This window comes from Podarcis pityusensis (genome assembly GCF_964106645.2).
Source record: "Podarcis pityusensis genome assembly, chromosome: 11".
Classification (NCBI taxonomy): domain Eukaryota; kingdom Metazoa; phylum Chordata; class Lepidosauria; order Squamata; family Lacertidae; genus Podarcis; species Podarcis pityusensis.
The window spans coordinates 28,541,050-28,567,264 of NC_138036.1; the positions used below are offsets into that span (position 1 = coordinate 28,541,050).

General features: G+C 42.7%; 1 protein-coding gene and 1 long non-coding RNA gene across 3 annotated transcripts; one reads left to right on the forward strand and one right to left on the reverse strand.

Annotated features, from left to right (window-relative positions):
• The first annotated feature begins 32 nt into the window (after positions 1-32).
• On the forward strand, positions 33-19,869 carry LOC308458400. Of its 2 annotated transcripts, XR_013977361.1 has the most exons (7): positions 33-169; positions 5,774-5,988; positions 7,083-7,235; positions 7,697-7,762; positions 14,550-14,702; positions 17,748-17,880; positions 19,782-19,869. It is a non-coding gene; the product is annotated as an uncharacterized lncRNA (long non-coding RNA). The 2 variants fall into 2 exon arrangements; XR_013977362.1 differs by lacking the exons at positions 7,083-7,235; positions 17,748-17,880; positions 19,782-19,869 and adding an exon at positions 16,444-16,712 and having other exon boundaries at positions 38-169.
• Positions 15,805-25,679, reverse strand: CRHBP (corticotropin releasing hormone binding protein). The gene is made up of 7 exons (XM_080973078.1): positions 25,382-25,679; positions 25,117-25,210; positions 22,378-22,535; positions 19,897-20,107; positions 18,635-18,783; positions 17,771-17,888; positions 15,805-16,547 (listed from the first exon to the last, which is right to left on the reverse strand). Exons 1-7 carry the CDS (start codon positions 25,457-25,459, stop codon positions 16,390-16,392), a joined length of 966 nt encoding a protein of 321 aa, XP_080829204.1. The 5' UTR covers positions 25,460-25,679; the 3' UTR covers positions 15,805-16,389.
• Positions 25,680-26,215: the final 536 nt, after the last annotated feature.

The window sequence follows — 26,215 nt, forward strand, 5'->3', positions numbered from 1 at the left end:
AGGGAGGGAGGGAGCGGGAGACATAGATTTAAGAACTGTGTTGCAGGGACGCGCGGACCTGAACTTCCAGTAACGCATTGGAACGCAGCGTATTGAACAGAGTTGCTTTTTTTTTTGCTGGAGGGCGGAGTTGTAACAAGGATGAGGCATTTTTTTTGGCAGATTGCAGGTGATTTGGTTGGGTGCATAGGCTTTCCCTCACTTGAGAGCGGGGGAAGGATCCACATTTGAAAAGCTCTGAGTCAAAATGCCCTCTAAAGCACCCTTCCACCATTGGTTTGGCTTGCATGATAGAGGCAGCAGCGGTGGTGCTCTGAGGAGTGCTAAAAGTGCTTTGTGAGTGTTGTGAGTAGTTAAAATGGTGGCTAACCCCAGCTAGCCAGTAGTGGGCTGCAAAAAATAATTTAAAAGAGACCCCAATCATCAACACACTTTTTTATTCACACTCCACATTGCTGACATGATTACTCAAGTACTGTAGAATTTTCCAATTTATTTAGTGCATTTTGATACACATTGTGATTCTAATGCATTTTAATAGTTTCTTATGTACTTTACTGACATTCACTTGGTGATATCTTATTGTCATTCTTGTTGGATATCATTTGTGTATGCTTTTCTTTTTTACTTGTGTGTGCATGCACTTTCACACACAGGTACACATTTGTGCGCACACTTTCACACAGGTAAATTTGTACTCCACATTTAAAAGCAAGATATATAAATAAAAATAACCAGAAGGTATATACAGTGGTACCTCAGGTTAAGTACTTAATTCGTTCCGGAGGTCCGTTCGTAACCTGAAACTGTTCTTAACCTGAAGCACCACTTTAGCTAATGGGGCCTCCTGCTGCCGCTGCACCGCCAGAGCATGATTTCTGTTCTCATCCTGAAGCAAAGTTCTTAACCCAAGGTACTATTTCTGGGTTAGCGGAGTCTGTAACCTGAAGCTTATGTAACCCGAGCTACCACTGTATCATAAAAACAGCACAGCTAATTTTTTTGATAAAAAGCAACCAGTTTGTTAATGTCCAATTACTGAATATCCTGTGACGGTACAATGTATCTTTTTGCTCTTCTGGGATGTCAGTATTTCCCATAGCATCCAGAAGGTGGTGATGGTGTACTGTTGATAGTAGTGGTGGTCTTTCCAAGGCACACATTGGTGCCTTGCTAAGGCTATTAATTCTTTAGGGAGAATTTATTTCAGATGTTATAAGAGAAAAAAACCTGCTCCTTTTTCCTTATGGGGTATCCAAGAGCCCGTATAGAGTCCTTAAGTATGTTATCTATCGGAAGGAGAAAATAACAGAGGCCAACCAGAGAATCTTGAGAAGCAAGGCAGCTCGTAAGCCTGATCTTTATTACGGTAACTGTTGCAACAGGGTGCTCACAACCACACACAGGAGGCAGGAGGGACCCAGAACAACGTTGTGCGAGCCCTTATATAGACTTTTGAAATTGCTCACCCTGTGGTTCAAGACCACCTCCCCAAAACATCATACATACATCACAGAAGGAGGCAGGCTACAGCAGAAATACCGTACATCATTGGGGGCAGTCTACAACAGAAATCCTGTCTGGCAGGATACTGATAATGGTCACTTGATTGCTTTACCTGGGCAGCCTGGCCATTCCTTTTGAGATGCTAAATACTTAGTCCCTGAATCCAGATCACAGGCTCACCCTATTCATACACAAATACACCCTTAAGACAGGTAAGCAAAAGACAATGGAGAGGCTTTCCCATTTCCTTCCTCCTTGCAGAGAAATAATTTGAGGTCAGTTTGGGAGAGTCAAAATGGTTACAGGATTGCTCCCCTCTACTATTTCAGACACATGGTTTATATACTTATGGTTGTGTTTGCCTTCTAAATTTATGAACATACTATTTTGGAAATGTGTGTATTAGAAAGAATGAACAAAATGTTGCAGTTCAGCGATCATATGTTTACCTTTAAAAGTACCAATCAAATTAGAGATGAAGTAGCTGCAGTAGCTGCAGCAGCTGCTCCTACCTGCTGCTCCCTTGAGCCTTTCATACTCCCTCTTTCCCTACATGCAGTAGCAAATGAGACCCCACCACGTGAAAGAGAATTGAAAAAAAGGACCTGGGGAAGATCAGGAGCTGCAACAGTTATATAGGCTTTGATTGTTGTGCCTTTATGGCTTTGGACTGCTGTTTTAAATGTTTCAATATGCATCACTAGGTGTGTGTTTTTTGGTAACTGATCATATTCTGGATTGTGTTTTAAGAATGTTGTTCATACATTGTTACTGTTTTGTAGGCTGCCGTTTAAGAAATAAATAATGAAATCAATTCATATCCTCTGGATTGTAAACTGGAAATCCAAGAAAGAGATTCTGTATCAAAAGAGATTCTGTAATACAAATATTAACCTATTTGAATGAAAGTGTCTTCTATTCTAATTTGTTGGCATCCATCTGTCTTGAGAGACAATAGAGTGCGCCTCCAGAGGGTTTAGGACCAGAGTATTCCTTCCTTCTACTTCCCCAGGTTCATGAACCCCATCTGCCCCTCACCTGCCTCTACAGCATGAGCAGAAACCGCCTTCTTGAACGTTGGACCCAGTATTGGTCTTGTCCACTCAATTTGCTGGAGCCTGTCTTTACATACTAGGAAAGCCCCTAACTCACTAAGGGTTTGAGACCCATTAGCTCCCCTCACCTGGTTTAGCCAGCCAGTTGAAGCAGTTCCTGGGATGCTGACAGCTTCTAGGAGTCACAGGTGAGAGTTGAGTGTAGGGTGGGGCACTGGTGGAGGAACGGGGGTGTGGAGGGAGCGGACCGCCCCAGGTACCACTATCATGGTGCCCCCCCTGGACACACACTGTGCACCCCCCACGTGCCAGGTGCCACGCCCCCAGAATGTGTGCCATGCCCCTGGGATGCACATCATGCCCCCCCCGGGGTACGCATCACAGTCCCCGGGGTGCGCCAGCCACGCCCCTGCCTGCTCGCCACGCCCAGTAGCAGAGCATGCAGCTTCCCCACTGGGGTGGGGACCAAAGGTGGACAAACTACCCTAGAAGGAGCATGACAGCTCTTGACAGGCACCTTCATACATTCAGCACCTGTTCAAATTCTTATCTGGTACAATCACACGAGACAGCTGCACCACATCAGCTTCTTCACATGTAATGGGCGCTATGATTTAGGTCAGAGCAATAATATTATTAAAATAATACAGAACATTCATCCATGATATAAACTGATGTCCAGGGTCAGAAAAAGAAGATGACAGAGACACCAATGAGCTTAAACCTCTGAATTACCAAATCAGCTTATGGCAATTTTATCTACCTCATTTTTCCTGATCTTTTTTGCAGCCAGTGCATAAGTAGCCAGTTGAGCTAACATTGTTACATGGTGAGCGTTTTCGTGTTCTGAATTCCTTCCTTTGCTTGAGATCACTGGAGACTTATGGCATTTATTTTTTATCTTATCATATATGTTGAAATTGTTTCAGTTTGGTTGTGTACTTTTTAATGTTTCATTTAATTTTTTTGGGTATGTTTGTAATTATGCAATTTTTTCCATTCAACATTGAGCATGGTTTTAACTATGGAAAGCTGGCATAAAAATAAATTATGCATTTATTCATGTAGTTAAGGTCATGATGAGGCATATTTATTGACTCTAGAGCCAGGCTCTTTACATAATGTGCTTGTTAAAGCAGCTTACCCTAAATCACAGTCCTGGGATAATGCATTAGGAGATTACGACTTCCGGGTTGGCGCCATCGCCGAATGGCGGACTCCCTCCGAGCTCCGGAGGGAGCCTGCTCGGCAGGGGCTGGGTCCTACCGCACCGGCGATGCGGGGACCCTTAAAAACCACGGCCACGGGGGCCGTGGACATGGAGACTCGGCTGGCACCGCTAGCGCCCTCCCGACTCGTGAAGGAGCCTTTTTAAAGGCTACGGATCGGGTGCCGGGGAGAAGCGTGGTGCTTTGAGTCCTCTGCTATCCCTGCCGAGCGAAGCCGCATGCCATCCGGCGGAGAGCGCTGACTTCTTCCATTGAAAATTCGGACTTCTTAACAATAACCCGTGAGTAATTTGGAAACCGGGTTCAAAAGGAGAAAAAAAAAAAGAATTTTTTTTCCGGATTGGACACGAGCGGGGGGGGATCCAAAAAGGAAGTCAGTCCCCCTCCCTACTGTAAACCTTCCAAAACAAGGATGGGGAAACCAAGGTCCAAAAAGATTTGTATTGCTGATAAAAACTAAGAATTCCACGATGGGGAACTACAAGAACTGTGCTGGAGGAAGAATTGAGGGAGAAGGGAAATGTAACCCCCCCCCCTGGGAACCGGGGTGATTGAAGAGAGAGCCTGGTGAAAAGAGTCGGAGATTTTGACAGCTGTCAAAGTAGCTGTCAAAGTCGGAAAGCAGAGAGGATTTTATTATGAGAACTTTGCTGGTTAAATTTGTTACAATTTGCTATAACCCGTTAAAACTTGGATACAAAATGGCGAAAACATGGATAACAATCGGACTTTTGGACTAGAGAAAACAAAGTTACAACAATCCCCCTAGAGGAATTTCGGGACACTACAAAGATGGTCGTAAGTGGAAAAATACCATTGGAATTTTACAGGACTGGTTATCTTCTGGGAAAGCTGCAAAACGGAAATAATATTTTGTCTACAGGGTGTTCAGCTAAAGGAGACAATAGAATTTTTCTATTGAAGAAAGGAAGGGACTGAACACAAGTTTTTGTTCCTGAATAACAATAATCCCTGCAGAGTTACTAAGCTTCTGAATTAGAACGTTTCAGCAGCGGAACAAGAGGAAACTGGACTACAACTTGGAAAGAACAATGGGGGGAGTTTTATTAAAGATTTGAAGTTAAATGTTTTAAAAAATAATTATAAAAAGAAAAAGCCAGCAAGGAGTTGGGGGAAATAGGTGATTTATGGACTTTAAGAATTCCAGGCAGATAACATGGTTTGGTGGTCAGGGGGAAATTAAACCGGGGACAGGGGGGGGGAGAACTAAAATCCAAAGGCTTGTCAACTTTTTTTTTCTGAATGAGCTCTTTCTCATCTATTATACTTTTTATTTCTTATTTCTTATATTTCTATTGTGTGGGGTGTCCTTATCATTAAAAAAAGGGAAATTGTGGAATGAAAATGGGGTGGGCCCTGGGGAGAGAACTTTTGTCTTTTATTAGGGGTATTGATGAGGAGTGTATAAATTTTAAATTCGAATAATGGTCTAAACAAATTAAGTTTCAATTAGAACTGAGAGCTTGTGGAGCCAACAATATGAAAGGAGAATATGGTAGGGGTGGGGGAAGGGGGGAGTCCCGGAAAGTGGATGTATGAAAATAAGGCTTTGAATGTATTTTAATCTTTACTTTCTGTATTTTTGAAAATCTTAATAAATATCATTTAAAAAAACAAAAAAAAATGCATTAGGAGATTACTACTTAAAACATATTTTTGAATGACTATAAATGTCATAAGTGCTGATATGCCACCTCCAGTTGTTCCTTCATAAACACTAAACGTATAGAATTTACCAGGAAATATGAGTCAACTAGAAATTCTAGTTTAATTAACTTGGTGACAATTCATCTCTGAAGACAGCTTGGTAATTTTATTCTTTTCCATTACTTTTCCAGTTAGTTTCATTTATTGTTTTATTTCTCTAATATATAAACAAGATTTCCTATTCTGAAGCTGCTCAAAGCCTAGTGAAAGTGGAAATGAGAATGTTCAATGTTTTTTTCCTTTTATTACCTGCAGATGTGGCTATGGATGCTTAATGGTATGGCAACTTGAGAGAAGAGCAGAGGCCGAAGGACACAGATCTATGCAACCACTTTTAAATTATGGCATTAAGAGACTGAAAGAGTTACAGAGAGTGGCTTTGAGCATGACCTCACCATGCAGGAAGAACCTGCCCAGGTTACGCTTTCTGTACCTGCACGTAACACACAAAACTGCTCTCAGCTGCAAAGGTTTGTATAAAGATAATAGATTTCTTTCATTCATCCTCATGAACATCCGCCATGGCACAGACCATTGTTATTCCTAGTATTGACACCAGAGAACTGAAGAGTGGTCCAAGCTACCTATTCAGAAAAAAGCACATAGCACAGCTCTTTCCAGATGCTGGTAGTGGATTCCTCAGATGTCAGGCTTCAGGGAATCAGCTTCCAATCCTCCCCCATGGCAGTAGATGAGCAGAATAAAGGAAAAGGAATCTTCTTACCAGTTAGAAACTTTAATAATCACAACTAGAGAACAAAGAACACATCTCCTAGAATGGCGGTGCTCCCAATTAAGGACCCCACCCTCTTCTGTCCCTATACATCTATGTCACTTCTACGTCTTATATTAATCTGAGCTTGTAACCTCTATGCTTCTGTTCTGCCACTTTCTGAACTCTCCGTGACTTTGGAGAAGGGGCGGATGAATGCTGTCCAGAGACTATGAATCTGTTAACCCTCTTTCTTCTAGTGTTTCTTCTCCTAGCTGTTCCCCATCCAGTATTTCCCAGCTTCTGCCTTCTGAACTATGTCCCTCTGCAAACCACTGTTCCAAATCTATACTGTCTTCCTGCTCTTGGGGAGATTCAGGATCTGGATCAGGAGCAGGGGGAGGCTCCCACCATTCCTCCTCAGTGCAGTCCTCCTCAGCATGGTCCCTGACATCAGAGGACAGGAGAATTCTAGCTGCCTTTCCTGCTCCCTGGCCAAATACGCCAATGTTTTTTTATATGTGGGGAGGCATTCACATATGATTCCAACTGTATACTGAAATTTGTAGAATGAGCAGATCAAATCCAGCCTAGCCCATGACCCTCCATAAAAGTGATTTTGAACAATAAGTTTTTTAAACAAACGCATGTACAAACAAACAAACAAACAAACAAACAGTTATATCATTGGGACAAAAGGTTGTATCCTTATATAGCTGCAACTCACTAAAACACACACACCCTATAATCAATCTGCATCCCCTGATAAATTAGCTTTTTGCAGAAAGGGCCTCAAGCTGTAATTGATGATAAAAATATTCGTAGTGTGTTCCTTTCTTCTATTATTCCCAGATATGGCATGAGTCAAGTCAGCATGGTGACTCATACTTCAACAAGCTGATGAGGACCTTGCAAAACTCCCAACCTAAGAAACACACCGTATGGCCAGCACCTCATTTTATGGGACCTACATTCTGAGCAAGAATCAGAGAATAGCTCCATCAGGTTAACAAATGAGGGGGATGCTTTTGGCCCAGGGGCAGCCAGTGGATGATACCAACCATAAACTGGACTTTTCCAGGACATATTAGCACTTTTATAACGTTGAATATGGAGGTGGTATATTTCATGTGCGTTAGGTATTTCCCCATGCATGCTCACATTTTGCAGCATCCACACAACATTGTTGGCATCAAAATCACAGCCTGTACTTTTTCTCAATTTAATATGGATTTTCCCTTTGCAGGGTAAATACGATAAAGTTAAATGAATAAACTTGTTGTCAACAATCTGTTTGTGGTATCTTAACACCACATTTGCAACATCAAGCTCATGTCTAGAAATGCCGTTATGCAGAATCAGACCATTTGCAATCCACCTCTATTGGATATGTTGAAACAAAACTGAATTTTGGTGTTTTGCTCTATCTCTGAACTTCACTTCTCTACCCCACTGTACGCATGCAGGTATAATCTCTTAATAAATGCTACAGGTGTAACTGTGTTACCAAGAAATGAACTACATATGTGATGGTAAGTCTCCTAAATCTATACTAACTCTCGATGTTTACAATAGCTAGCACATGTTTTTCCAGCAGGAGCATGCATTCATAAAGATAAAAGGTAAAGGACTCTTGAATGGTTAAGTTCAGTCAAAGACAACTATGGGGTGCAGCGCTCATCTCACTTTTCAGGCTGAGGGACCCGGCGTTTGTCCACAGACAGCTTTCCAAGTCATGTGGCCAGTATGACTAAACCGCTTCTGGTGCAATGGGACACCGTGATGAGTGCCAGAGTGCACAGAAACACCATATACCTCTCTGCCGGAGCGGTACCTATTTACTTGCACTTGTATGCTTTCGAACTTCTAGGTTGGCAGATTCATAAAGATGTGCACCCTGCAGGCTGTGTAGTAAATGGTTAATTTTTAATGCATATTCTATGAATAACCTTACTGCTTATCTAATGAAAGTATGTCATAAGTACACAATAGTATAAAAATGCACAGTGTCATTCACTGTCATGTCTATTTCCAAAGTGTTTCTTTATCACTGAATGATTCAGGCATTATAATTCTACAGCAATCACCTATATATATTTCCCCTTATGGTAAAGTTGTCTGAAACAACTGTTAACTGCCTGGGCACTTGTGTACAATGTTCATCTTCCATGCAATTTTTTTCCCATCAGCACTATATTCTGGGCCCCGCCTGCTAGTCTTGATCCCATTGTTTTCAGCCATGGTTTGGCTTAGTGTGTGACCTGGACCCAGACTCATGGTTTGTCTCCCACCAAGCAAAACACAAACAGTAAGAGCTCATGCTTTGTCTGGAGGAGTCAAAACACGAGCCTGGGTTGGGATTATATGCCAAGCCATGGTTTGGCTTAGTGTTACATGGGAACCTGCTCTCTGTTTCTTTTTGGAAGATCTGTGTCTTGTTGATGGTCCAGTTACTCTTCAGTTTAACACTATAATGCATAGATCCTAGATACCATGTTGGGCTGAACCTGAAAACTAGGTCACACCCACACCGTTGATTTAAAGCACTCTTATGCCACTTTAATGGTCATGGAGGAACTTGGGAACTGTAGATATTTAGGGGTGCTGACCTCACAGACCTGTAGGTCTCAACACCTTAACTAACTACAGTTCCCAGGATTCTCTGTGAATTTTAAAATGGTATAAGAATACTTTAAACTTATTTTCCCTTCCCTTCCTCCTCGGCTAGCACCACCTTTTGTCCCTGGTGTTTATATAGCTAATAACACATATGCCACCTCTCACATTTTGTTTTTAATGCTACAGTCTCATTTGCTATGCTGGAGCACATAAAAGACACTCTCTTGCAAACTAGGAACACACATAACCACCTCTGTGTCTAGACCAGGGGTAAACTATTGGTCTACAACACCCATCATCTCTGACTATTGGTCATGCTGGCAGGGACTAATGGGAAATGGTCTAGCAAATGAAGTTTGCTCCCTTGGCTGTAGATCAGAGCTGGCTAACATGTGGGTCATGAGATGTTGTGGATTCCAGTGCCCATCAGCCCCAGCATCATTAGGAATGATGGGAGTTATAGTCCAGAAACATCTGGAGAGCCAAAGTTTAACCATCCATGCTGTAAATCTACCCATATTTAAATATTGAATGTGGAAGTGACTGGGTAGATATTTTTAGTTGCCTTTATTACTGGATATGGCAAGGCTGACGTACTATGTACAGGTGGAGTTGAGAGCAGCTGAAGAAATCCTGGGCATTATGAAAAGGTATGGACACAAACAGTTTACTTTTAGTGTGTAACAATGATAAGCAGGAAATAGAGATTTATGTTATGAAGACACTATTTGCATATGAGGGGGCTGAGCGGGTTGCATCCTGCAACTTCGGTGGGAGTTAAATGCTGCCATTGTGGGAAAGCTACAATTTCCACCCCTTCAGACATTTAACCCAAGCAAATTTGGGTTACCAAAGACTTTCCCAGTTTCTGAAGGAGTAGTTAGTTTCCAGCTTTACTGGGGCTAAGGCTGCATACACACCAAATTTTAGGTGCATGACTCCCCACAAAGAGGAGTCTTTGTAAATGGTTCACTTTTGGTTCTTGCAGTAAACAAGGTTGAAAACATGTTATTTATAGGCAGTGGATGTTAGACCTTGAACAGTTCCATCAAATTATGTTGCTGTTTTAATAGCAGTAGGAAATCTTTTGGAGAACAGAGCAATTCCTAATAGAGCAAGGTGAGAACTCCCAGATGATTCCTACAGAATCTTGCTGAGTGCTTGTTGCAGCAAGTGATGTTCTCAACCAAACAGGAGTCAGAGCTGCAGCTACAGGGGTGGGGTCGAGGAGGCTGGTTTTTTGCCCCAGGTGAAGCCTCCAGAGGGGCACCACTGAGGCTCCCAGCCTGTGTGTGTATGTATGCAAATACACATGGGGGGTACCAAACTGGGTCTTTGACCCGGGTGAAATAAAGCTTAGTTTCACCTCCGAGGAGAGCACAGCATTTTGCAGATTTGAACCCATGAAGGGGTCATCATTCTCATTGCAAAGGACTGGAAATGCAGGGTGTGTGTGTGTAAGATTTACTGTGCAATTCTATGTGCACAGTAGGGTGCATGAGTCTGAAGCACATATAGGGACTAAAGGACTGATAGGAATTCAAAGTGTAATTGCAGGGATGACTAGCTAGCATGCCAGTGGTCAAGGATGGGATCTGCAGTCCAACAACATGGAGGGGGGGAAGACACAAGTCACCTGTCCCTGTTGTCCTCAGACCTATTCTTCATCTTTATACAATTTGTTAATTGCCTTTCATTTCATCTTCAAGGCAATTTAAAATAATAAAATACATCTAAAGGTCAGTTTAAAGATATAGACACTCAAGTCAGAGACCTATATATATATTTTCTCACAGCTGGAAAAGTCAGACAAAAATGCCTACAATTGTTCCCTGAAAATAGCACACCCCGCAAGCGTCCCACAAAAAAATGGGGCATCCCATTTTTTCCTCTGAGAGCACAGTGGCCATTTTGGTCACTGCAGTCTCAAGAGATTTCGAACTGTGTTCTCACCCTGAAAAAGTGCTTTTCTCAGGGCTGCAATCTCAGGCGGTGCCCCAAAATGTGAGTTTTTGTGTGCTGTGAGCACAGCCCCCCCCCCAAAAGTGTGTCTTTTGGGCTCCGTGATCTTGCTTGGGTCACCTGACTTGCGCAGCAGCACAGACAGGAAAACATGTGCCCCAGTTTTGGGACTCAGCATGTTGGAAGACATGAAATAGTGACTGCCTATTGTAACTCAACAGGGATGCTAGCTGTTCCACAAAACAGGGGTAGCCACACTGACAGGCCTGCTCCATATTGCTGTGGGGAGGGCTCCTGGTATTTTATCAGCTTCAGGGAGAGAATATATGTTATCCGGGCTTAGAATTATCTGGGACAACTATATAATTGGGGTAGGGGGAGAGTTTTTAACCTCTTCTATAGAATCCCAGCCTGCACTGCTTATGATGCTTATCTGAAAATAATTGTATGCTGGAACAAGGCATTCCCAGGACCCAATTAAGACTGTGTCACTTGGGAATGGCTGCACTGTCATGGCAACAATATTTTAAAAGACCTTCCCACTGGAGGCCTGTGCCACTAATGTATCTCCGGTCCACAAGCTGCAACTTGTTGAGTTGCTGGGTTGGTTCTGTATCAGAAAAGTGAGGCGGCATTGTGTATTTTTCATGCTTTGGAAAACAGAAATATAATAACAACCAGACTCCGGTGATCTAAGTTTGTTGAGAATATTCCCACAGTCATAAATGGTGGAAAAATAAATAAAGGGAAAATATCATCTGGCAGTGGAAGGAAAAACTTAACAGTTCCTGGTCTGTGCACCACGGAATAATTAAGAGAGTAACTAATACTAGCAGTTATGGCTGCCAGAAAACATGTCCCTAATCTCAATTTAGATGTAATTTAACTGTCTTATCTACTGATACCTTATTCCACAAAGATGCTATTGCTATTTTCCTCTCTTTTGAGGTTTTCTTTGTTCCAGAATTTAGTCTTTTCAACTATGTATAGGCCAAACCTGGTGGAAGCAGAAATACATTTAGCAGTATAAAACAGGAGTAATTTCCTATCTGTGTTATTCTTGAGTTTGATTCAGCAGAGAAACCTTATGTTTCTCCATGGAATTCTGGAAAGAGCCTTGTTAATAAAAGTAATTTAATTAAAGAAGAACTGATTTAGGCTGAAGGCAAAGAGACAAATCAAAATTGCACATTCAAGTTAGATGCCTCTTTTAAACAAAGACTCGGCAATAATGCACTTATCAGTTCCAAGAGCAACTATTGACATCAGTGACCACCGGAAGCGTCATTGTTCCTGTAGGCATCGGGGAGCACTTTCCAATTAAAAAAGTAAATCTCATAAGGAGACTTGGGAATGGGCTTCATTGAAAAAGAAGTGAATGAAGCTACTAGAGATTTGACAACAATAGCCAAAGTGATTTGTAATCATGAAGGGTGGAAGATAACATATAATTTGCCTTGGTAAAAATAGAAGGATGAGTGGAATTCACGCAGATCTTCTCTTATCTTCTACGCAGTGTCCTTTCTCAACTTCCTTCTCAATGGAAAAACAAAACAAAAACCCATAGCAGTCTCAACTCCCACAAGTAAGACTGCAGTTTAAGATTAGTCAGTATTGCCATGGGAAAACTTCTTTCTCAAAGGTATTTTCTCCTTAGTTGTAAAACCTTTTTTTTATTAAAAAAAAAAATCAATCAAGCTTCTAAGATGAGGAGTGCAGTTTAGGACCCAAATTCTAGATACATTTGCTTATAGACCACAGTGTGAATGGTTCAGATCCACAGTGGTTTTGCACACACACACACACACACACACACACACCCCGCCATCCCATTCTGGAGAATTCCCAGTGGCTTTTCAAAGGGTGGGGAAATGGGGGTAGTGAATTGCAGGAGGCAATAAAACCCAAAAGTACAAGTGGATAATAGCTTGTTTTCTCTTTCCTGGATGCAGGACAAAGGGGTTTTCTTCAATAATATAAATGCCTTCTTGGACAAAAATGCTGCTTAGGCAACTCCTGATTTACCATCAATGCCTAGCATTATATTAAATTACTCAATATTGTTTAAAAAAAAAGAGAAAAAGGGAGGGAGTTTGGTGGGGATCTGAAGTGGCACCATGCCTTTTGTCATACTGTAAATGTCAATTTAGTTTGAAATAGCGGCAGATAATGAAAGCTGTTCATTTTTTAGTGACTCACGTGTAATATACTGCATATCCTTTTATAGGAAATGATGTGCGAACAAAATCCATAGCTTCTATGATTAGTAGTTGCTGATCTTCAGAGATAAGTAGCCAAGACAAAGTGGGAAAGGGGGGGAAAGTGCGTCATTTTCTCAGCAAGAAAATCTCCTCAGATAGCAGAAGGATGAGGCTGTAAATAAAAATGATTGTAATGAATCATTTCATTGAAGTGCACTCTAACTTATGTTGAAAGGAGAGCCCAGAGGGCATAAGAGGTTGTAGCTGAATTCCAGAAGGGGGAAAAGACATGGGGGTGGGGGAGATGGGGAAAGTAAGGTGGACCTTTCTATTGTGGCCTATTTTAGGACTCATTCTATTTCCTCAACTGTAAAATATTCTAACTGGTTTTAATACTCTATTTTAAAATTGTACCCTGCCCTGGGGCCTCACTGTGAAGGGCAGGTAAGAAATCTAAATAATAATTGCAATAATAATAATATTTTATCTAAACAAGCCTAGATAGAAGTAGAGATAGAAACCTGGAAGGCATTAATTAGGATTATCTCAAACTTTACCTCAGCTTTGTGTGCAGTTTCTTTTAACCATATGCCTTGTTTACTGCCTCTGATAATGAAAGGCTGGTTCAAATGACCTTGTGACGTGTTTTCTTTGGCAGTCATCTCTTGATAGCACACTGTGTGAAATCCATTCTTGTAGAGGGCTTAATCTCAAATCTGGCTTCCACATCACTCCTGCTGGGCAGCACTCAGAAACAGGGATTGTTAGACACCAAATTCAATTTGTAGTGGTGGGGAAATAGTTTTTAGTCTCCATGGCAGATGTACCATCCCAGTTAGTTCAGCAATCTCAGCCTTTGATTATGAAGTTTTTGTCAGACTTGAGTCTCTCCAGCCCACATGCTCCATCATCCAATTCCCCCTCCACACCCACTCAACTTGAAGACACTTGCTGCCTCTGCTCCTGACCACCATGTACTCAAAGGAATGTGAGAATGGGTTCTACATATGATCAGGGTTCCTTACTGTAAATACAGACTCTGTAGCCACACATAAAGTGCTATGTGCCTGTTTTTTTCATGCTCCACTCAATATATGGAGCCAGTGGTGTAGTGGAGCAGGAATACAGGTGAGTGTAGCTCTGGTACTTGTTTCATAGCAAGAGTGATGGAGTCATAAGATGAAGCAGGACTTTCCAGTGTTGCAAGTTTGGGAGAATTAGACGACAGGTCTGGACTGGCACACAACCTCTTTGTTAGGAAGGCTAGGCTCAGGCAAGATCACCCTGTGAACTTCATAACTAATCAGAGATGTGAACCCAGGTCGACACAGCCAAAGTCTAACATGTCGAGTGCTACACCACTCTTTGCCAATTCACTATTGACTGTCAACTGATCATGAATGGGTATTATGTTATATACTGCCTGCTTTGTAGAGCAGGGTCGGGGAACCTTGTGCCAAGGGGCCAAATGTGGCCTTTCTGACCTCATTATACAATCCTTAGAACCTTCCTTGGCCCTTTCTTCTTCCTTCCCCAGGCAACTCCCCTCAATGGCCTTGCTCTGCATCCTCCTTCATTGCTTTTGGTTGGCTGGAATGTGTCCTTGCCTGGATAGAGAATAGAGAGGTGGGCATGTACATGAAGAAAGCTCTGCCTTTTCCATGGCTGGAATGTAAACTATTGTACTAAGGTAAGCGACGCATGGATTGCTCCTCCCACTTTTGTCTCTGGCCACACCCACCACAGCCAGAAGTTTCCTCAGAAGGGGATGTGGCCCTTGGACCACAAAACATTCTCTACTTTTGCTTTAGCATGCATATAAATCAACACAGCTGCCATGGCTATGGACTTTCCTTGAAGGAGTGGCTGTGGGAGCTGACAGGATGAGCTCCCCTACTTCAAAACTACCACTGTACCATTACATTGTATTGTATGGTGGACAGGGGCAAACCCATTCTTGCATTCCACCAAATGCACAGTTCCCTGTGCCCATGATCCTGTTCCCATTCATACCACTGAATGTGTGAAATGGAATGTGAAAGGCTTAGAGAAGCTCCTGTAATCTTTTCTGCACTAGCAACTCTTAAAAGATACAATACGTGCATGTTTTGTGAACTAAGGTTAGTATATGGGGATACTAACAATGAAAAGCAAAGTTACCTTGCTGCCCTGGGCGTAGCCAGGATTCTTGTTAGGGCACAGGACTTTCGTTAGGGGGGGCAGAACCAATCTGATTGGTCAGTTAGTAAAGTGTTTTTATTGTTTTACTTGATTGGGGGTAGCTGCCCCTCCCTGCCTCCCCAACTATGCCCATGCTTGCTGCTTTGCCTACAGGGCATTCCAACAGCTGGATCAATGTTGAGGGACAAACATACCTGCCTATAAATATGTCTCTGCTCATGGATGCTTATGCCCACTTATTTAATATCACAGAATTAAAAACTCTGTACAAGAAACAATACTTACCCTGCATTTTAATACATGTGTAAAAACTTAGTTGATATCTGCAGCAGCATTGTTAGTTGAATTGTCCACAGGCTTTTTTTTAGTGAGAGAGATCAACAATTATTGGTTTTAGTACATGGAAACCTCAGAAGCTGCCATATACTGAGCGAGACCATTGGTCCATCAAGCTCTGTATTTCGAAAATGACTGGCAAAGGCTCTCCAGGGGTTCAGACAGAAGTCTCTCCAGCCTCTACCTGGAGATGCTAGGGATTCAACCTGGCATCTTCTGCATGCAAAGCTGATGCTCTAACCACTGAGCGACAGCCCTTCCCCTTGCTGATGAGATTTATGAAGGGGGGAAAATACCACTAAAATTAGATTTTGCCAATACTGTGAATATATTTATTCATGTCTGGACCAGTAGAAGAAAAACCATTTTCCATGCTATAAATTTTATTAAAAACAACTAATTATACATTTGTATCAATAAATTAACAAACAATTGAATTGGCACGCACTAATACAGAACGTTCACTTACAAAATTGAAGTGTAATTTCTCTTTATGCATCTTTTTATACTTGTGACTGATGCAAAAGAGGGGAAATTGCTAAGTGAACTCTGGAGTGCCCTCAGTGTTACACGTGCACTCAAAACAATTACAAAAGTATTTGAAATAATACTTCCATTGGAAACAATTGGTGTGTGTGCTTGTCTTTTGCTCTGAATCAATGGATGTGTACACATGCTTTCAGAATCCATATGGATCCGTGTGTATTAGATAATACTAAATACACTTAAGGGAGAAAAGCTGATAATGGAAAAAATGATTTAGTAAGAAAAGATAAATGTCTGAACCCTAGAAAGGTTACATAAAGTTAGCTGCTTAAAATTAACATTACATTTCAATCACGAGTGACTTGTCTTGTTTCTCAAATATTTGAAAGACAAAACTCTTCAAGGCTGTTCTCCTTTCTGTTTTCCAGTTCATGTTGCTCCAGCTGATGATACTCAAATGTTACACGATTGATATGTTTGCCACTGGAGACCATTCGCAGCACAGTGTTGTCACAGCCTATCTTCATTTGGGCTAGTCAAAAGATAAAGAACACCTTGTTATTGTTTGGAATAACAGACAATACACGACCATGTCAGCTGGAGCTGTCCAAAATATGAGGAAAGCACTATGTTTGTGAAGGTTGCATTAGTCTATATCTAAAGCCCATTTCTATGTAATAAAAAAGGAAGAATGTCACTGCACAGCTCTCACGGAAGGATTTGTAGAATTCTGGATTTGAATGAAGTCAGGGTAGGGCGAGGGAACAAAAGTTGCACAACAGCAATGGTCATGGCATGGAAAAAAAGAAAGGAGGAATATAGAGAGGAAGAGTGGTGGTTTAAAATGTAACAACAGAAGTTTGAGTAAAGGAGGGGTGAAAGAAACTGAGAGGGAAATGGAAGTTTTAAACAACAGAGATTTGAGTTAATTGCATTCCTTATATGAAAGTACTATGAACTATTTGAGAGCTCAACATTCATTATCCCTCTCATATGAGGCAGTTAGGAATGGAAGTGTGAGTATAGCAAAAAGAATGAAACACTGAAAGGGGGACAGTGCCAGTTTCTAAAATTGGTAGAGGTTTGAGTAATGCAGAAATGGAGAGATACTGAGAGGGGGAAAGTGGCCATTTTAAAGAATGACAGAAATCTGAATAAAGCAGGGATGGGGAAAGTACTGATTTTAAACAATGGTAGAAGTTTTAGTAGAGTGGGCAGGGAATGAAACTGAGTGGGAAAGGTAGCAGTTTAAAACAAGGTTTGTGTACAGTGAGAAGGGAGTTTTGAAGGCTCTGTGATGTTAGCTTTTTATGTTATATCCATCTCTGTTACTTCATCCTGTTAAAACTGTTGTTGTTTTTAAAAAGCTCAGTGTCATCAAGTACAGCACTGGCATAGTGAAACTTACCTCAACTTGGTGCCTCCAGATATTTTGGAATACAAATCTCATCAGCCTCAACCAACACAAACACGCTGACTGAGGCTGATGGGCATTATAGTCTGAAATGCCTGAAGGGCACCAGGTTGGGGAAGGTTGGCACAGTGTCATTCTCTTGCTCCTTAGCTAAGCACCATATACGATGGACGCAACAGATAGCAGTGTCAGTGCAGTCTCGCAGAGTAAGGTGTTATTCCAGCAGTGCAGGTAAATAGCAAAATATTTAGGACTTGAGTGTAAAGCAAGCAGATTTCACAACTCTTTCTGTATCATTCTTTAGAAACATTTGAACAGGTGACATTAAAGCAAGAACTCACCTGGGCCATGGAAGGAGTGGCACAGATCAGCTAAAGGGAACATCTTAGAGGGATCTAACCCATTTCCTCCCAAGAGCTCCAAAAAATCTCCTACTCCTCCACAGCCTACGGTGGGTTTCTGTAAAAAGAGATGCAGAATTAAGTGCAATAGTATTGACCAAATATATTTTACTCTGAATTTTATCCAACTGCAGAAGGTTTCATGTAGCTCTTTAAATATTTTTATTTTTTAAATGGTTAACCTGCATACAGAAGCTTGTGCTACTTAGAGTGCTCATTGCCTAGGATAGATGCTGCATAGACCAGGAAAATTATCCACTGGTAGCCATTGGTGTGCAGTGATGCCATGCATGGTGGCAGCTATTGCTGAAGAATCATAGCACTGCAGCAGAGTTTATGGATCTCACCATGTAAGAAGAAACTGATTGTCACCCTCAGTCAAAGGTATTGTGTATCATGACCATTGATAAGTTAGTTAGTTAGTTAGTTGAATTCATTAATCAATTTCCACAACAGAATGTCCCAAACTGTATTTACAAAATACAGTGAAACAATTAAATTTTTTAAATCAAAAACACACCCAAAGTAAAAACAAATAAATGCTCAAGTTGGTAAGTCCATTGTCAGCATGATTCTACTAGGAGAGCTCTCAATATGCAAAAAGCCCCCTTTTATATAGAAGATAGTTTGCCAGTTTGCATTGCACTCTGCAAGGATGTAACTCCAGAATAAGTACAGATTTATGTTTACATAATGGGCTATTTAAAAGAAATACTGGTGTGGCCTGTATAAAGGATTTACAGCATAACCCGATGATCCATATAAAATTTCCATTGATGGCTTAGTACAAAACCATCAACTCACCTTTAAGCGGAGGCCATTCAAGTGGCCCAGCATAAGATCAGATATTTTTATCACCACTGGGTAGATTATGGAAAAGCTGCAGTTCCTGCGCTGATGAGGAATGACCATGGTAAACCTTCCAGCAGGGGTCTGAGAGATGACATTGCAAGCTTTAGTATAGGGGAAAGATACAGAGTTACTTGATCACAATATGTTCAATGCAGACTTTTTACCTGATGCCTCAGGACTAAACTAAATGAAATGTTTAAGCATAAAAAGAGCCTGCTGGATCAAGCCACTGACCCAACTAGTGCAGCATCCTGTTCTTACAGAGACCCACAAATAGGACCTGAGCACATGAGCACTCTCCCCTTTTGCAGTTTCCAGAAACTCGTATTCTGGGAGGAAATTGACAGCCGTATCCTCCATGAATTTGTCTATTCTTTTAACGTCATCCAAGTTGGTGGTCATGATTCCCTCCTGTGGAGTGATTTCCATAGTTTAACTATCTGCTGAGTGAATAAATACTTTGGTTTAGATGTCCTGAATCTTCCAACATTAATCTTCATTGGATGTGCACAAGATCTAGCGTTGAGAGGGAGCCAAAACTTTTCTCTATCCGCCTTCTCTATGGCATGTTTCCTCTGACTCTTTTTTTTCTACACTAAAATACTGGAGCCTTTCCTCATTCCTCCCCTTGATCATTTCTGTTTCCCTTTCTAGAGCCTTTTCTAACTCTGCAATATCCTTTCTGAGGCAAGGTAACCAGAACTGTGCACTGTATTCCAAATGCAACCACACCATAGATTTGTATAGTACAGTGTAGCATTAAGACATTGACAGTTTTATTTTCAGTTCCTTTCCTAATTGTCTCTAGCATGGAATTCCTCAAATGCTTGCAAGATGATTTGTTTGTCCTCGTTAAGTAGCACAAGAGCTAGTGTGAATTGGTATATTGCTCCAGAAACTGGTGTGTTTAATTAACTCAATCTACAATAGACTATTCTAAATTATTTCAGACAAATGCTTGGCACCTGACACCAAACATTTGCAATGTCCTGATTGCCTGAAAGGCCACAATAATGGCCCTGCATCATCATCTTCATCATGATATTATGAGACAGCACTCAAGACTCATATACTACCCAATGTACTTGTTTTTTGGCAGAACAAATCTTTTGACTGGACCACAGAATATTTTATCACAACACTGCTCATATAAATGTGCATATGAGATCACTGGCATTCTTTTTACTCAGATGACAACATGAAACAATGCTTACGGAAAAGGTTGGGCTTTTTCTTTATTGTTACTGTGAATCCATTTCCCGGGTCATGAATCCCAAAGAAGATCATTGCCACATTCTGTGATGACCTGATGGTGCTCCTGATGCTGTTGCCTTCACAAAAATCTATGTATCTTTCGGAGGTGGGGAGAGGATGGTCCAAGGAACTGGGAAACTTCTCACCTTTCAATATCCAGCCATCAAACACCTAGAGGGATGCAGCAACGAAAAGGACAATTAGTGTTTACTTTCTCACTACAATTCCCAGAAGCACAAGCCAGCACCTGAGTGGCACCTGTGTAGCAGTTTTCCCTTAAAGCACAACCACAACCCCATAAATATGAAGTTTTTTATGCTGATCTGCTTTGCAGAGGCACAGACCACAGCGCTCAGAGCTAGATATCCTGGAGAAGCCCTGCAGAAATGCAATGACTACTGCTCAGGAATAAATGGCTCGAGAGTAGAAGCTTAAGATCCCATTCCTATTTTGCAGATCCAGGAGGAATGTTAACACTTGGGTGGGAATGAACCACTTAACAGGCCTTGCCCATGTAGTTCTGAGTTATGGGAGATCTTGTCTCCCATGTGTGTTTTTTAATTAAATAGGAGCCATGGGGCCCCAATTTGGATTGGGAACACAGTGGTAATCCTTTTGGTTATAGAACAGTCCAGTGATATTTTTATTTGGAGTCCTGGGACCACTTCCTCCCTTCCTATCCCTTATCTGAAATGTTGACCAATCTGTTCCACGTAAGACTTGGCATTAACATCAGTCATAAGTCATCACTTAATTACTCTGCTTAATTACTCTGACATTCCCTGCAGTTTTCCACTTCAAATATTTTAGTAATTGTGTTTAATTAGAGGGGACACATTTCTGAAGCCTGGCATTTAAACTTGGAGCAATCTGAGTGATCAATATGCAGTGTCAAATGAGTGACAGTATTAGTATGTCAGGCTCCTTTTCAGCTCTTGCTCTCTTATTTGTCTCACTTTGAAGTTTGTGCCAGCTGTAAAGAAACAGATGCTGGTCCCTCCTCTCTTTCCCAAACATTTTCTGCAAAGCTTATATTGCCATCCATGACCTGATCCCGAGATTCTGGCACACAGCATAAGTTATGCACATATTTCCATGCTGTCTGAATTCATGCTTGCTACTCTCGGCTCTGATCACGCTAGGTCCTTAAGATGTACGGAGAACTGTGAAAGATACTTCATATTTCAGATCTAAGAAAATTAAAATGCTTGTATGCTCTGTTGAGGCAGACAAACAAGTGCATTGACAGAACCGATTGCTAATTGTGTTTACTTAGCAATCACTTTAGATGCTCCACATAAGGCCTTTCCATGCGATCATCGTTAAGTGCAAATAAATGCACAGTTATTATTTATTTGTTGCATGGTGTCTAGACATTATCCTTCAAGGCCATGCTTTGCTTGTAGTGACAACATTTCCCAGCAGTGGATGTGCTTAATTTTCTCATTGGGAAAATGTAATTCTTCCTTGCAAGTAGTGCCTTCTTCGCTATTGAAATTGCTAAATGTGACCATAACTGTCACAGGCACCCTACTGGGCATTGCTGCTGATGTGAGCAGTGATGAGATACACGTCCCTGTCCTTCTATTAGGTGGCCCTTTACAGAAGGACCTTTTAAAGCAAGGATAGGGAGCCTGTGGTCCTCTAGCTGTAGTTGGACACCAGCTCCATCAGCCTCAGCCAGAGTGGCCAATAGTCAGGAATAATGGCCAAAGAACATCCAGAGGCTGCAGGTTCATCATCCTTGTTTTCTTTTATTTCCAGTGCTTCTTGTCAATGAAGCATAACTGGCCAAAACATGCTAGATTTGGAGCAAAACTCTGACAATGTTCTGCCAAGACTCTACCTCTCTGCTCTTGACCATTTTCACCACTGAACAGAATTTACTATGTGCTGATTCTTAGCCCCACTAGCAGCTATGAAGGAAACCAGGGGCGGCCAATTCTCTTTTGCTCCCTGAGGGTAAATGGGAAGGTGGCACCCCCACTGCTGTCCCTCCTGCTCTCTTGCAGAAACCTTGCTTATTGAGATCATGTGGCAGCTTCCGGCAAGATCTCTTGTGACCACTGTGGTACCAGGAGGTGGGTGGTGTGCCCACAGGGGCACTGCTCAGTGGGTTTCCACTGCCTGAGGCAGATGCTTCAGTCTGCTTGCCCTGAAGCAAACATTAGCCCTGCAGCTAAGAGCAGACCTGCAGAGAAGGGATTCTGGTATTGTGAGTTCTTCCACTTGCCATGTGTGTGATTAACCATGTCCTGGGAAAATGTTGAGAACGGATTGGAAGGACAACCTTTATTCTGACCCTGTTTGTGTATCCACTGCCAAATCAGCATGCCAGATCCTCCAAAAGGGGCAACAGTTTTCTCTCTTCTGCCCTGCTGCACACATTCACACATTCAGGACAGCCCTGCTAAGACCACCAGGCATTGCAAACCTCATACCTTCAGGAAATCTCCTGCTTGACAGTCAATGTTGACAAAATCAAAGTCTATTGTGAGGAGCTCGGTTGGGTCTGCTATGAAGAAAGTAGCACAGTGCAGCTGGGGCTGCTGTGCCGTGAAGCTGAATTGTCCTTCTATGCTCAGCATGTCAATGCATCCTGGAGATGGGGAGAATAAAGGCAACCGAGTGATTCCTTTCTGTCTCACAGCTGATTCTCATTCTATATTTTGTTTTCAAACAGAGATACCAGAATGAAAAGTAAAAAAGCCTTTCATCAAGGGTGTTCCTGATGAGTGATGTATTGTGGGATCAGCAATTCTCAGGAACACAAGCTGCTTGCAGGGTCTGCACAAAATACTAAAACATCTCTCCCCCCCCCAATTTAATTGAGATTGCCCCCTTTCATGGAAAATCCAATTACCAAAGAAAACCTGTTCCCAATGACCTGTTTGTGATGTTAAGCTCCCCTCTAAAACACCTTTTGTGGCCCTGCTAGGTATTACCTGACTCCTATTTATGCATTCAGACCTTGCTAAGCTTCACTGGGCTCACGGTAGCTCAATCTAAAAATGATGCTTGCTCATATTTCCATTTTGGTTTCCTTAACGGACAACTCTAATAAGTATTTTTCAAGCCATCAATTTAAGCTGATCTTCATGGAATCAAGACAACCACGGCTTTAACAAATTGCTTGCTTGTACCTCTTAGGCAACCAGAAATTCTATGCTGGCCAGTGAGCGAGCTGGTGGAGAATGGATGGAATTCTTGACAGCCACTGCCATATGGGCAAATAGTCTGACCATGTATAAGGCATCGTCCTCAGTTTTTAAATTAATCCAATAAAGATAACAGTTACTATCCTTATTTTGTAAACCTAAAAGCTTTAGAATGAATGGCTGTAAACTGTCTCTCTCTTATTTCATTGCCTTTTGACCCCACTATTTACAATTTCTCCTCTAAGTATGTGGATATGTGGTTACATTTGTGTGTGTGGAAGAGAGAGAAAGAGTGTGAGAGATCACACACACACACACACACACACACACACACACACTGCTTCTGAAGGTAGCACTCCATGCATCTTATGAAGGGAGCTCTTACGTACAATCTGCCTTTCATTCAGTATCCATCTATTCCCAATGAGCACATCTCAATTCTCTGTCCCAGAGATGCTCTCTGCAGAACACCATCAGGAGCAGAACATTGTCAAGCCTTCCCCCCACATCCTGGCATTCATTGCCTACTATTTCGTCCCCACTCTGCTCAGGGTAGAGCACTGTTTTCTGAGGTGGCAGCCACAATAATCCTTGCTTAAAAGAATGGTGTACAGTTTTTCCTCCCAGAGGGAATCCATACCTCCTGTTTCCCCAGCTAGGGGTTAATAAACTTGGAAGTGCAAGGGCTCAGGAGTAACATAGCAATGAAGGCCACGCCTTAGGGTGCTTTTCTCTCAATACAAAAGAATCAAAATTAGAACTGACATATTGGGAATTAGTGATAAGGGGATTCCAAAAGAAGCAGCATTACTTTTAAGACGAGATGGGCCTCATAATCTCTCTCCGTACTACTTCCCTTAACCAACTTCTGTTCCCTCTTCCCTCTCAAAGGTCACCACAGCCCTCTGTACTCATATTTCAACAACACTTTTTCTTCCTCTCCCTCTCCCTCAGTTTTCTTTCCTGCCGCACTTCCTCTAGGTCATCATCTCCCAGTTGTCAAAACTCCACCACAAGAAGAATTCATTTGTAGAAACACTGGGGAGATGCTGAAGCTGGAAGTAAGCCCCACATCCTGGAAGTGAGCCCCATGAACTAGAGGTCCTGGCTCCTTAATTCCGGGGGGGAAAGGATGCTTGACTGTCCTTATTTGTTAGAATCCGAAATGCATGGAGTGATCAGATGCAAAACAGAACAATATTTTTCAGAGTTGAACAGAAGAAGGGATTTCTGCAAACTTCTCCTGTCAAACTGTTCTCTTCTATGTAGCTATGCAACTATCTCTGTACTATTAAAGAAATGGCTTATGTTGCAGATCACCCTAGAAAGGCACTTTCTTTTTTCTTGCCAACACTGTGCTTTGGCACTCAAGAAAAGGGCTCCATAGCTAATTTCCCATTATGTACATGTATTTATCACCTCATTCATTCCTTCCCTTTGTAACCTTTAAGTCCACCTCTCCTCCCCATCTTCCAATTTTATAACTTAGTTTACAGTGAAATCTTAACCACGCCTATTTGGAAGTAAGTCCTATTGAATTCAGGTAATTGGCGCCAGGACTGCAGCCTTCAGCTGAAAGAGCGTGACTGGCTCAAGGTCACCCAAAGAGCTTCATGGTGGAGTGGCATTTGAACCTGGGACTCACCCATCCTTCTAGCTTTCTGCTCTAGTCTACACGTACAAATGGCCTTGGTAAGAATAAAAACGAAAGTGCTTCTGAGCATGTGCAGAGTGCCATTCTAGGGCGAACTAGTTGAGGTTCCTCCTGTCCTATGTCTTTAATAGCTATACAAAAGAGTTTGACAGGATGCAGAAATCCCATCTCCTGTTCAACTCCCTGGAGGGTCACAGGTCTCCTCACCTTTGCTCTAGCCACTACACTGCGCTGCCTGGCGCATTCCCCTGGCCTCCATCCCCTCCTCTCCCCGGGCTCTTCGGCTTCCATCCCTTCCCCAGCCCAGCCCGGAGTCCCACCCATGAAGTGGGCTCCCCTCCTCGTCCGCCCAGAAGGAAGCGACTCACGCAGCGCCCGGCGGTAGAACTGCCCCTCGGAGAGCTCCCTCTTCAGCTCCGCGTTGAGCAGCAGAAAGGGCTCCTCGGCGCCCGCGTCCCTCACCTGGAGACACAAAGGCAAAAAGGACAACAGCGGCGTCAGCAGCAGCAGCAGCAGCAGCAGCGCGCCCAGCTCCCGAAGGAGAGACACGCTCTCTCTCCCACATCCTAAGTGCTTTCAGGCTGGGGATATCTAAGAGGGGAAGGGGCGTCCGAGCGCCAGGGCATTGCTCACCTCGAAGTACCGGCTCTCTCCCACCCGGAGGGCTGCCAGGAAGACCAGGAGGAGGGGACCCTGGAGCCGGAGAGCCATGCTGCTGTTCCCACGCTGGTCCTCGCTGAAGTTTGCTCTCCTGCCTCTGCTGATAGGAGGAAGCAGCAGCAGCAGCAGCAGCAGCAGCAGCAGCGTCGTCTATGGGGCTCCTTCCCTCTCCCCCTTTTTCTTTTTATAGAGCACTTGGGAAGGGGAGGCATCCTGTCCCCTGTCTGATAGGGTAACCCATGGTAACGGGATTCCTGACAGGGCGACAAAGTGCGTGGCGATGACGAGGAGGGTCCAAATTGACAGCTGCGCGCCTCCTCGTGCCCACTCCCTGCTTGCAAAGCCCCAGCGAGATGTGCTGTCTCTCGCTCGCTGTTTGCCCACTTCCAGCTTTTGGGATAATTTAGCATTTCCACATCTAAACTGAATGCAAACTGCATACATCACAGAACCATAGAATCACAACACTGTAGATTTGGAAGGGACCCCGAGGGCCGTCTAGTCCAACCCCCTGCAGCCAACAATCAATATATATCAAGATTTGCAGACCTGCTTCACTTCTGATAGGAGAGCTGTCAGGCTTTTAAGAATGCTTGCAAGGTACATTCCTTTACCTGACAGCCTTTCCTCCTAATCATCCCAGATGTGCAAGGGGGAGCTGGTGGGGGGAAGAAAGCAGTTGTCACATGCTCAGAGGCACTATGCTCTTCAGTAACCACCACAAGCCCCAAGGCTAAGTTTACTGCAAGCTGAAGTCAGGCTCTGGGGCCAAGCCTTGGTCTAAATTAAGTCCTGGTTTTCCCAAAT

Coding starts and splice junctions, on each gene's coding strand:
- CRHBP (XM_080973078.1), bottom strand. CDS start 25,459: ATGGCTCTCCGGCTCCAGGGTCCCCTCCTCCTGGTCTTCCTGGCAGCC. Junction 18,784..19,896: donor GAAAAAGCCCAACCTTTTCC/GTAAGCATTGTT, acceptor CCTATACTAAAG/CTTGCAATGTCATCTCTCAG. Junction 16,548..17,770: donor CCACTCCTTCCATGGCCCAG/GTGAGTTCTTGC, acceptor TCTTTTGACTAG/CCCAAATGAAGATAGGCTGT.